The 12,910-nt window shown below is 39.9% G+C and overlaps 1 protein-coding gene across 2 annotated transcripts in view; it reads left to right on the top strand.

Annotated features, from left to right (window-relative positions):
- ACOT12 (acyl-CoA thioesterase 12) overlaps positions 1–12,910 on the top strand; it is a 32,590-nt gene that overhangs the window by 4,807 nt on the left and 14,873 nt on the right. Inside the window, exons 1-6 of one of the 2 annotated variants that reach the window (XM_082784417.1) lie at positions 434–537; positions 2,202–2,262; positions 3,281–3,382; positions 5,774–5,906; positions 8,146–8,296; positions 12,743–12,862. In XM_082784417.1, coding sequence (XP_082640543.1) covers positions 2,257–2,262; positions 3,281–3,382; positions 5,774–5,906; positions 8,146–8,296; positions 12,743–12,862 — 512 coding nt within the window. In that variant the 5' untranslated portion in view covers positions 434–537; positions 2,202–2,256. Of the gene's footprint in view, positions 1–433; positions 538–2,201; positions 2,263–3,280; positions 3,383–5,773; positions 5,907–8,145; positions 8,297–12,742; positions 12,863–12,910 lie in introns of those variants that run through there. The other variant, XM_082784416.1, reaches the window with a different exon arrangement.

The raw sequence follows: 12,910 nt of genomic DNA, 5'->3' as shown, positions 1-12,910 counted from the left end.
ACTTCCCTATCACGCTGTCCTACAATCTCAGTTCTGACATCTTTATTTTCTGTTATGGCCACGGACCCCAGAGGACTACGCTTTCCTGCAGTGAAATGTGAATTCAGCTACGTAGACTGGAACACTGAAGGAGATGTAAGTCAGTCAGGGCGTTCAATGTCTCTTAAAATCCAAACCCACCTTATTGCAGGACTGGCTCCTCAGGTTGAGTGAGATCACATCCAGCTTTGTTCTGCTGTTCCCTCAAACTCCGCAGTTCCCTGAAACATTAACAGATGCAACCTTACCTCTCTCAACCCCTTTTATGCAATGTTCTCACAAAGAGGAAGAGAGGTCGCCAGGGACCTATTGCTGGCAAAGGTCAAATAAACAGTCTTTGTGTGGAAGAATGGGGTAGAGACTGCTGCATTCCCTGCTGTGCATGGATCCTCACGGACAACCTGCCATCGTGATGTCCTTCACAGGGACCGTGACATCTTCTGCAAGCATCCACAGACTCTGAACTCTCCCTCTTGAGAGGAAAGCCTCATGCTCACTGTTAGTGTGTGGGATAAACTTACCTTTTTTTCACCTTGCACTTCTCATTACTTCTGTTGCTGTGTTACTGTAATCCTCTTGAGAGTTTTGTGGCAGATACAGAATCTTCAGAGGTTTTTCAGGATACTTGAATGAGTTCTCTTTCTAAGCTTTCTAAAGGCTTTTTGCAAGACTATATCTATAACTTCTTTGCCAAGCCTGAACACAAATACTATGCTATTGTTCAGAATACCCTCTCATTTTTAAAGGCATTGGTGGTTCCCTTTTCTGTGCAGTTTGGAACTGTTATGTTAATGTTTGCATGTTTGCAGTGAGCGACAGAAAAACTGAGTATCTTCAAAAGGTGTATATCTGCAGAAGGACCAAAATCATTCCTTGAGCCACTTTTTTCCCCATGTAAAGGTTTCCACTTGCATTCTTGAATGTGAATAAGAAAGGAAAAAAAAAATCTTTGCAATTCGTTCTTCTTGTCTGGTATTGTAAAGGAACAGTTTTCCTACTTTCCATTATATTGCTTGATAACTTCTTTGAAAATCTGGCAGTGAGAGAAGCAGTTTAACAAAAGCCTTACCTTTGTACATCAAAAAAAAAAATCGACTATCCATTAAATTAGGAAGAAATTAAAAAGATTTTTTTTTTCTTAATAAACTGGGGTCATGCTGTGCCCAGTGCTTAGCTGTAGATGTCTGTTTCTTAGGTGATCAGGTAGCCCGAGTTATATTTGATAGTCATGGACGTAGCTTGCTGTGCTTTGCCTGCTTTGGGACTGATCCTTAGCAGTTTTAGGTTGGCCTAATTTCCCTGAAGTCAGCAGCCTCATGCCCAGTTATTTTGGCTGCCGTTCTCACTTACCCTGTCTTTGCCTCAAGTCCTTTTGCTGTTCTGCTCAATAAGACAACTCTGGAGGAAACTGCCTTCTTTTCACTATTTTAGCGTTGCCTGATAAAAAAATACACTTATCAGTATATAAGAAGCATTATTTTAGAAATTCTATACGGAAAGTATTTTCACAGTCAGTTAATTTTATGTATATAAGTAAATATAACTAAATAAATATGTAAATACATATAAATACAATACATGTGTTATTTATACATAAGTATAATATTCTGTTTAGGTATTCTATGTAACTAAATGGGAAAGAGTAGTAGCTGCTCAGACGGAAGGGGCATGTTACATCCCTGCTCTTGGCCAGAATGTGGGAAGTAAACTCTTTTCCCATCCTACAGAAACTTCAAAGAGCACTAGGGGATAGAGCACAAACTGGGGGTATTCCTTAGTGTGTATCTATCTGTATATTAGGGGATGCACGTGATGTGCATTTGAGCAAAAGCAGAATCTAGGCCAAAATTTCTTGGAAGACTAGGATCCTGGAGCATACCTGATGTCATAGGGATAGCAAGGAAAAGGAATGCCTAGAATTAAGCTTACATAGTTTTCTGAGAGACTAAAATCATTATTAAGCATGAGTGTAATCTGACTGTGGTAAACCTTTTCCAGTGCATTTTCAGTACACTGTGGAAGATACAGACTGATCACAGCTTAATGAGAGTTTCTTCCAGAGATTTTTTTCACTGCTATTATGAATACCTAGAGAGGGACGTCCAAACACTTATTAAGCTGCATGATTACGTACCATAAGAAGATTTTACTCTTCTTAACAGGGTTGGACAAGTTATTACCATCAAAGCAAAAGTGAACAGAGCATTCAACACCAGCATGGAGGTAAGAGATCATCACTGTTATTTCTAATGATGCTTAATGAACAGGGGGAGAGAGATGGGAGGAGAAGAGAAATGAAACAAGGATCCAGTCTTACTAGTTCCAGAAGGATGTAGTGCAGAAATCTAAACAACAGCGCTGCCTAATGAAAATCTGGTTTCATAATGACTATTTTAATTGCATATTGCCTGTTAAATAATCTGTGTCAAAATAGCAACTGGACCCTGAAGACTTAAAATACTTGGCAGGTATACTGGACAGGTTGGCGAAGTTGGTGTTCGTCCAGTCCAAAGCCGTTAACCTCTAAGTAATCTCCAGATCAGAGCCAGGCTCTACTGAATAGGTGGACTTCTAAGTATTTTTGAAACTTTTGATATAAAAAAAAAACAACTTCTCTCAGCTAGTTGTGCACGTTATTACTCTTCATATTGTAATAATGTATTGTCCAATTACTTGAAATAAGAATGGAACAATATGAGTATATTAATTAGTATTAATGGAAAAGGTGCATATCCTAGAGAATGTATTCCAGAAGGCTCTAAAGTTCACAAAAATCAAAAGATTTGATGCACATCAGAATGTCAAATGAAGTGCTTCCCCTTCAAGTGTTTCATTGTATTCTGTGTCTTTATAAAGACTTCACTGTTCATACAGATCTTAGATTCAGAGGTAGACTCCCAATGGCACACAAATAAATGGAAATGGATACCCATAAAACTAAATCTAAATGTTTTCCTGTTTTTTATTTTACCCTTACAGATGGTTTGAAACATCTATATACAGCTGTGCTAAAGGGCTTTTCAGAGGCCAGAGAATATTGTGATGTTCATGTATGTTCAGGGCTCTATCAGTGATAGCAGATCAGGCTTTTTACCTTTTTTTAGGCTTTTTACCTTTTACCTTAGGTTTCAGAGACAGGACATGATTAATTTGATAAACAGTGCTCTGCTTTATCTGAACTCAGTGGATGATGGTGTAATTACTTTTTTCTCCCTTTCTCCCACTACCTTCTTCCTTGTAGGTTGGCATCAAGGTTACAGTACAGGACGTTTTGACAAATGTTGAAAAAATCGTGAGTGTGGCGTATGCAACATATGTAGCCAAACCAGTCGGTGCTAAAAAGGTATTCTTTCTATTTTGTTCTATGCTTGACGTTACTGGGACTATATTTCTGTGAAATAGCCCTCCTCTGATTGTGAAACACAGGAAAATGATGATACCTGTTCATTCTGATCAATGACAGAAAAATAGCATGAACTCCAGAAAACAGGGAGATCTTTTTTTTCCACAACTGATACGATTTTTTTAGGCTTTTTTATTGTTTCCACTTTCTCCTGCACATTTACTAGTAGTAGAACTGGTGCTGTTATGGGGACTGCAATATTGCCACAGGCAAGCATTGGAAAAGAAATTCCTATGAGTTTGCACCACCTCTCTCCTTTTCAGAAGCAGATCAATATACATACAAGGGTTTGGGGGAGGGTGGGGTCCTTTTTTTTTTCATTCTTCCCACTCCCTTTTGAGGAGGTGGTCCAGAGTCATCACTACTCAGGTAGAAAACATTTTTAAGCTAGCTTCCAACCTAAATTAATTCTTCAGCATTAATGTTAAATGGTTTGCATGCCACTGTTGTCTCTTCTCCCCAGTGTTGGGATCCTTGGAGGTGTTTAGAAACCAGTCACAGTGCTGTTTGGCTTTCACAGTGCAGGCACAGTTTTTCTAAAGTGTTTGTGTGGGAAAGGCCGTATATTCCTCAGATATTCTTAATGAACTCCCTTTGTGTACAGTCTACTTTCTAACACAAGTTACTAGTATCACAATCATAGACTTTCCAGTTTCTTTTAACATATTATAAAAGTGCATCTGCCTCACTAATATCCACTGCTGATTGGCAGACAGTTGTCATCACATGAGCAATTTGATACATCCAGTCATTTCTTTCCTTTTCTGCAATGATATAGTGCAGTTTGCTGAAGAAACAAATTAGTTCAGTTTTACCAAAACTAAAGCTTAGCTTGTCTCTGAAAGGTTAATGGCTAAGGTTAGCTTGAGAGCACTAAAATATAAAGTAAGGATTGTTTATTACTAATTTGATATCACATCTGTGGCACCTTATGCCCAAATTTCCAGGGAGATTATTTACAGATTAAATTTGTGATGATTAACTAAGCTTAAGACAGGACTGCCCAGAGCGAGTTTAAGATTTCAGTTCTAATTTCATTGGAAATTAGAGTATTGGAGAAGTTAACATTTTTTCAAACCTGCTTTTTGAACAATTGTTGCTAAAGCTGTGCAGAGAGCAACAGTATACATTCACCATCTTAATCTTCTAGCTCAGCCATTTGGAAAAAGCTGGGAAGTTCTTGAGTAGGGTCAGAGACAAGGCAAGTAAACTGGAAGAGTGTTCAGTGAAGACTCGAAGACTGAGAAATAGTAGCAGCAGGCTGTAAAATGTTGGTTTTGTCTGCGTTACATTGCTTGTGCATTATTTTAAGGTTTCTGAAATTAGATCTTGTAAGTAAATGACACAAGTGTCTGTTCAGTAGCACCTCTCAGTATTTATCTAAATGTAAGACTTCTCAGAAGCCAGTATGGGACTGGATTCATTTTTTTCCCTGCGCTGACATACATGGCAATTTGCATTTGAGCACAAGTAGCGTTTAGGGCATAAATCATTTACTAGTAAAGGAAATTCTTAACTCTGAGAGTGGTGAGGTACTGGAGCAGGTTGCCCAGGGAAGCTGTGGGTGCCCCATCCCTTGAGGTGCTCAAGGCCAGGCTGGATGGGGCTTTGGGCAACCTGATCTAGTGGGAGGTGTCCCTGACTATGGCAGGGGGGTTGGAACCAGATGGTCTTTCAGATCCCTTCCAACCCAAACCATCCTATGGTTCTGTGCTTCTACGAAATGTATGTAGTCTGAAGCCACACCAAGTGCTATGTGTTCATGCATTTCTCCTCCACCTCAGAAAACCAGTAGTCCTTTTAAAACAGGTCTTCAGATAGTTGGGGATAGACAGAATAGGCCATGTGAGTATGAGTGAATTTTAAGAGTGCAGGCTATTTGAAGGAGACTTAGTGAAAGAGAATGGGCTCTGGGGTACACTTCCATGCATTAAGAAAAAAAGTATTGCACCACTGCTCAGTGCAACTGTTTTTTTTTTCTAAAAAGAAAATTCTGTACTCAAATGTTCTTGAGTATAGATTTGTTGTTGTTGTTTTCTTTGTTGTTGCTGTTGTTTTTTAAATGAGGACTGTCTTAAACTGTAAGTACTCTTCTGAATCTTTGTATTAAGAAGTCAAAAGCCTGTTGTGTGTGAGTTTTAACAAATGACTCTGAAAGGATAATGCAGAATCTCTTGAACTTTAACTCTGCGCATGTTTGTATTAATGACACTTGTCTTCTTGGAGGGTTGATAGCAAAAGATTATAGAAAATGCTGATGCCATTTTAAGTTCAAAGTGCATGGTATGATTGTGGAATTGAGAACTTTTTTTTTTTTTTCCATTTTCATAGATTGAACTAGAACCTGTGCAGCTTCTGTCTACAGAAGACCATCTGGAGCACACCCTGGCTACTGAGAGAAGAAGAATCCGACTGGGCTATGAACAGGTCTTTCAGAACCTAATGCAGGAGAGTAATAAGGAAGGTGATTACTGTGGTCATTATAGAAGATGGAACAAATAACATAAGGGAGGGAGAAAAAAAAACAGTCCAAACAGCTGAGTGTAGCTCCGTGAGGTGGTGGTGTCAGGTAGAAAAGGGTGTATCAGATTTTGTGAGTCTGCGTAGGACAGTTGTACTAATAGAGTACCATTTATTTGTCTTTCACAAATTCTAAATCTAAAATGCAGGATTGAATGCTAAGCACACGTTAAATAGATGTAAAATGCAGATCTTGTTGCTTATACATCTAAGATTTAACAGTAAATGCAGATCTTTGCAATACAGTAATAGAGTTCTATAACATCGGTTATAATGTAGACAGAAGGATGAAATTCATTTGGGATTATGGCTGTCTTTGCAAGAAACCTCAAAGGGCTATGTTCATGCTGTGAGAACGTTCCCAACAAGCAGGTGAAACTTCATTAGATGGTGGTTAAAGCAAGTAAAGAAAAAAAAAATAAACTCCTTAGGACCAAATTAGAAAAGCTGGTCCAAGGCACTAGTTCATCTTAATTTCTGGTAGAAATCTCTGTTCTTAAAGACCACTGTTCTTCCAAGTTGCTGTGTTCCCCTGCAAAAGAAGTTATTAACAAACAGTTAAGAAATCTGCTGATACCTGGAAAATCTGAGCTGTAACTGTATCTGAACAGCAGTCATTATTATGTGTCTGTCTTCACTGAGGAAGGATGAAACCTCTTGTAAATATAAATTAGAGTCTTAACAACTTAATTAGACTGTGTAGGGGCTACTGCAAGCAAATAGCTTATTTTTATTGCTCACCACCCGCTGACCGATACCCAGCTTATCCCCAAGCAGCTGGCCCCCCTACCTGGGCCAGCCACCCCTATATATTGTTCAGCATGATGTCAGATGGTATGGAATACCCCTTTGGCCAGTTTGGGTCATCTGTCCTGGGTCTGTCCCCTCCCAGCTCCTGCTGCACCCCCAGCCTGCCCACTGGCAGGACAGAGTGAGGAGCTGAAAAGTCCTTGGCTTGGTGTAAGCACTGCTCTGCAACAATTAAAAGATCAGCAGGTTATCAGCACTCTTCTCATCCTAATCCAAAACATAGCACCCTACCAGCTACTAGGAAGAAAATTGACTCCAGGACAGTCCTCATGGCAACTGCCTCATAGGAAGTGGTTTAATACCATGAAAGAGAAATCAAAAGTTGATGAATTTGGTTTCCACTACCTTGCCTGGAGACTTCCTAGAAGGATCTGATCACCATAAACAGAGATTTAACTATTTTAGGGGGTAGAGCAAGCAAAACAGGGGAAACAGAAGAAAATACTGCATTAGTGGCTGCCAGGTAGCATGTTCAGAAAGTGAAGTTTGTCTTCTGAGTAGATCTTATGCAACAACTTAAGTAGGTCCAAAGTGCAAGTTAGTCAGATGTGTCCACACGTTTATATAATCATAAAGGTAGTTAATTAGGGCAAAAATCTAAAGTACAATTCAGGTCAAGTAGCATGTAGCATGAATGCGCTCTTTGTAAATAACTGACACCATCTCATGCCTAAAGGGACTCTTGGAAAATATATCTGAAAAAGCAAAGAGTACAGTAAGGATGTTTGGCTAAACATTTGGAAGTGGAATTGGAACCACTCAAATAACAGAAAGTGGTCACTGTTTCAGATCAATAGTCTCTTCTTAGTGTGTCCACTCTATACTCTTTCTAGTAATCACAAAATTTGTAAGTAAAAGGCTATGAAATAAGCATGTCATACTATAACCTTAATTAGACAGATTTGCACGGGTGCCCATCATACATGATGGGCAAAGTCTATGAGAGGTATTTGAATAAGTGATAAACTGCTGTAACAACATCTGTTAAAGGTCATGCAGACCAACCAAGGATAACCAGAAGCACAAGCTGAGAAAGTTGGCTGCCTGTGTTCGTAGCTAACGTGAGTTTCACACTTACTGCTTCTGGTGCAGCATCTTTAAAGGATCCTTTCAAGGAAGGATCTCTGTGCTGCCATAGCGCTGAGGGGTGCACCACCCCCCACCTCTCAGGTCTTGTGGAAGAACAGAGGAAATCATCATCATCTTGCTACCCTTGGAAAGATCAGAGGCCTTCCTGTATCTTCCTTTTTTTTCCATTTTTTTTTCTTTTCAGTGTGTCTAAAGCAAATGGCACACTTTGGTAACTGGTAGTATCTTGGTTATCAGAGCTAACCAGCTGAAATAATTCATTATATATTGCTTCCATATTTCAGATATTTTTAAAGAGGAAGATGCAGTTTCAACTGACCTCACTCATGTGCAGAGTATTGAGCTTGTCCAGCCTCCTCATGCAAACCATCATGGAAACACTTTTGGTGGCCAGATCATGGCTTGGATGGAGACAGTGGCAAGTATTTCAGCAAGGTACTGTTCTACATCAGAGTCTTTGTATGTGTTTCTAGAAGGATGTGTATGCTTCCATTTTAATACTAAAGGTGTCAACGGGATTTATTTTATGAAAACAGCAGACCCAAATCCTTTTGACTTTCCTTCTTAAGATTGCAGGAGGCCTTTAAACGATTTCCGTGGTACATTTCCCACAGCATGCCACGCCACTGTGGGAGTCATGTTTTGTTCTCTCTCTGTTATATATGCAGAGCCTAAGGCAAAAGAGTCCGTATTATTTGCCTGAAACTCCCTGCAGAAAGTCAGCATTAGAAATAGGAATAGAAACTCAGCCTCCTTGTGATTGGTGCGTTGTTTTAAAAACAGAGCCAGTCATTAAGTTAGAGTAAAACTGACACGAGCCCTGTATTAATTGATAGCCCAAAACAGAGAGCCTTCTAGATGTTATTGTGCAGATCCTCATGCCAGAGTAAGAATCAGAAGAAACATGTGCTGTTTTATTGGTGCTTATGCTGAAGGTATGCATAAACGTCTGCAAGTCACTTAGTCATTCAGACCCCCTGTGTCCCACATCCTGTGAATTCTAATATTGTTAGTAGTTCAATGTGCTCTGACATCTTCAGGTAGTAAGTACAAAATATTTTTATGAAACTGCCTCTAAGTAAGGCCTGGGCATATTGTCATTTGATTTCTCTTCATCTGAAATTGAGCAGTTGTTTGTCTCCCTCCTTGTTCTTGGACGGTATACAAAGCTTCTTTGTAAGCAACACTTGAATTTCAGTTTGAATTTTCCTTGCATACCAAGTGACCTATTTCATTGCCGGGATGTTAGATTAGTTTTTTTAACTTTAATAATTAAATGACTTTCCCACTCATTATTCATGTAGTTTTGACTTGTAGGCAGTAGCTATACTGGTAGCAACAGATTTTCTTTAGTGTTTGGATAAACAACTTGCTTTATTAACATAAGAATGCACTGACCTTACCCCATTGTGTAATTTCATTGGCTTCAAAGGAGTTGTTTCAGATTTGTGCCGTAATCTGACCCAAAATATTCGCCTGTTTTCATTTGATAAATGTGACGTACAGAGAGTCACATTTATGTTTAAAAAGTGAAGGGAATCACCGGCGGAGCAAGTAGGGAAAACACTTTCTTTGGAATAATGAATGTCTAACATGATTTGTTGTGTAAAAAAATTCAAGAATAACAGTTGATGACAGAAGAATGTTGAAAACAGAGATGCTGTAGTTTGTTTGTGAAACAGCTAGTCTCATTACAAACCTTTTGTGAGGCCACTCATAATTAGATCTGACCTTTGAAGTTAAGAGTTGCTATGGCCACAAATTCTGAAAGAAATGGAGGAGAAGGGCCAACATTTGAAAAGTAAATTTGTAAGGGCATTGTAAAGGTTGCTCACCCTCTTTCCCCCCACCTTTCTGTCTGGACAATGGATGAAAATCTTACAGATAGTAGTAAAGCTATCTGAATATTCGTTTGAACTGGATTGGTTGTTTCTTATGTCTTCAACTTCCAGTAAAAGTATTCAGAACACAGTTTTCCAGGAAGAACAGAATAATTAGGCCAAATTTCTGTTCAGTTCTTCTCTTTATTTTCAATAATACTGTATTTGCATCTTTATTGTGAACTTTGTAAATGAGATAACCATTTAGTGTTTTAAATCAGAAGAGCAAATTATTTTTAATGAAATTACAAAGTCATTTGAATGTCTGAGTCTATTAAAAAGATGTACCAGTCAATTAATTAGCAACAGATAATTGTGTGCATTTAACAATACTGGTACATTAGTTTGCAGAGTGCAATTGAGCTAAAAGCTAAGAACACTACATAACTGTATTTTCAAGTATAAAAACTGCACAGTGAAAATCTATTCTCAGATGTGCATACCTAATTCTTACTGAGGAGTTACACAAACATGCATGAGGATAGAGAATATTTTCTCTAAGTCTAAAAACGCATGACATTATTACATATTGTTCTTTATTCATGTGGTGCACAAAGATGTCTGGGGGACCTTTATTACACTTCCAACTGCTGAAGAAACCAAAATTTTGCCCACTCTGGAGAGATTGCAGACTATACCCTCCCACTGCCACAAACTCTGAAGTTGTATTGAATCATAGAGCAGCCCAGGTTGGAAGGGGCCTCAAAGGTCATCACATCCAACCTTTTCTGGGAAATGTTAGTCTAGATGAGATTGTCTAGTGCCAGGTCCTGGGGTGCAATAACCCCAAGCAGAGCTACAGGCTGGGAGATGAGTGGCTGGAGAGCTGCCAGGCAGAGAAGGACCTGGGAGTGATGGTGGATAGTCGGCTGAATATGAGCCAGCAGTGTGCTCAGGTGGCCAAGAAGGCCAACGGCATCCTGGCTTGTATCAGGAACAGTGTGACCAGCAGGGCTAGGGAGGTGATAGCCCCCCTGTACTCGGCTCTGGTGAGGCCGCACCTCGAGTACTGTGTTCAGTTTTGGGCCCCTCGCTACAAGAAGGACATGGAGGTGCTTGAGCGGGTGCAGAGAAGGGCGACGAAGCTGGTGAGGGGCCTGGAGAACAAGTCCTACGAGGAGCGGCTGAGGGAGCTGGGCTTGTTCAGCCTGGAGAAAAGGAGCCTCAGGGGCGACCTTATCTCTCTCTATAGGTACCTCAAGGGAGGCTGTAGCGAGGTGGGGGTTGGTCTGTTCTCCCACGTGCCTGGTGACAGGACGAGGGGGAATGGGTTTAAGTTGAGCCAGGGGAGATTTAGGCTGGATGTTAGGAAGAACTTCTTTACCGAAAGGGTTGTGAGGCACTGGAACAGGCTGCCCAGGGAAGTGGTGGAGTCACCATCCCTGGAAGTCTTTAAAAGACGTTTAGATGTAGAGCTTAGGGATATGGTTTAGTGGGGACTGTTAGTGTTAGGTCAGAGGTTGGACTTGGTGATCTTGGAAGTCTCTTCCAACCTAGAAATTCTGTGATTCTGTCCAACTACATCTTGAAAGCCTCCAGTGATGGGGATTCTACCACATTGGTGGGGATGTTGTTCCAGTGATTCGTTGTTCTCACTGTAAAAAAAAATAAATTAATTTGTCAAGACAAAACCTCTTTGAGTGCAACTTGTACCCATTACCTTTGCCTTCTCGATGTGTCTCCTTGAGAAAGAGAGCCTCTGTCTTTGTTACAGTCGGACTTTAAATACTGGGATACTCTCATTAAATTCTCCATGAGCCTTCTCTTCTCCAGGGTGAAAAAAAAACAGCTCCTCCAGCATTTCCTCAAAGAGCAAGTTCTCCAACTCTTTGATCATCTCCATGGCCCTCTTTTGAACCCTTTCCAGTCTATCTGCCTCTTTTTTGAATCACAGGAACCAGAACTGGACACAGTATTCCAGGCGCGTCCTGCAGTATCTGTACTGCAGACATTTTTTTCTGGCATGCCTGTGAAGGTCGGAGAAGCGGTAGGTTGTTGCAGTTCCCTTCCACAGGTGACACAATATTGCAGAAATATTCTTTCTATTCTGTTTCTCCACTGCACTAGCCCAAAAAACAGCTTTGCTCATGTACTTCTGGAAGGGATAGTCTCCTGGCACTACACCAGCAAAGTTTTACCAGAGTGGCTACAGACTATTTCACAAGCAGTTCAAAGAGCCCCAGTAGGACAGCTCAGCTAAACTTGACTGCATGTAATTGAATATACTATAGGATCAGAAAATATCAGTAAGATATGTGTTTATATGATGCCTACCCTCATCTTCTGAAATTTAGCGAACATGTTGTCTGAATTGATAAGGGATCAATTCAAAATCTTGCTGTCCCATTGTATATGCAAAAATGTCCTTCCAAGCTCAGACCAAATTAAATACATATACATGCATCTGGTAGTTTTAAGAGTAGTTTTTTCACTTCATATAATACTAGTAGAAAGCATTGACAAAAAAAAATAAAAAGAAGTATCAGTATTCAAAAGAAGAGATTCACATTGCTTTGCTTGAACACTGTTTCTGGTGCTGAACCTTTCTGCTCAGGTTTCTTTATTTGTGTAAAGGGTTTATGATCAGGCATTTCTACATACTGAGCAATATCCTACTCCCTATACAATAATGTAGAAGTTAATGAAACTCTTTGTGAAGCAGGTGGTTACTCTGTAGGTAAGGGATTCATGGTCTGGCACCAAAAGAAGGTAATAACAAGCAGTGAGAATCAATTAGTCAGTGTTTGTAAAGTGTGTTGAAAATGAAGCAGCATGACATAAGTGGTGTTATTATGTTTGAAGCTTGAATTATATGCTCCTGGAGCTGAACATGTTAACTATATTTCAGTGGGTTATGGAATAAATTAGTGTAATACAGTGAGTGGTCTTTAGGCTGTGGAAACCTTGTTGCTCTAATCATTACCCCTTTCAAACCTAACAAAGGAGGTTCTTTCATGTGACTGTGTGTTTTGCTCTCTGTCTCACGGGGTTTCTTTTTCAGCCGCCTTTGTCGTTCACATCCCATCCTGAAATCGGTCAATATGTTTAAATTCTGGGGACCATCCGTTGTGGGTGACCGCCTTGTCTTCAATGCAATTGTGAACAACACATTTCAGAACAGGTGAAACTCCTTATATGCTTATCTTCCTAGGTAAAGTCCCTTATATGC

Source organism: Aythya marila (assembly GCF_965140915.1).
Source record: "Aythya marila genome assembly, chromosome: Z".
NCBI classification, from domain to species: Eukaryota; Metazoa; Chordata; class Aves; order Anseriformes; family Anatidae; genus Aythya; species Aythya marila.
The sequence above is the reverse complement of the archived record's forward strand: the minus strand, read 5'-3'. Positions and strand labels throughout refer to the sequence as shown.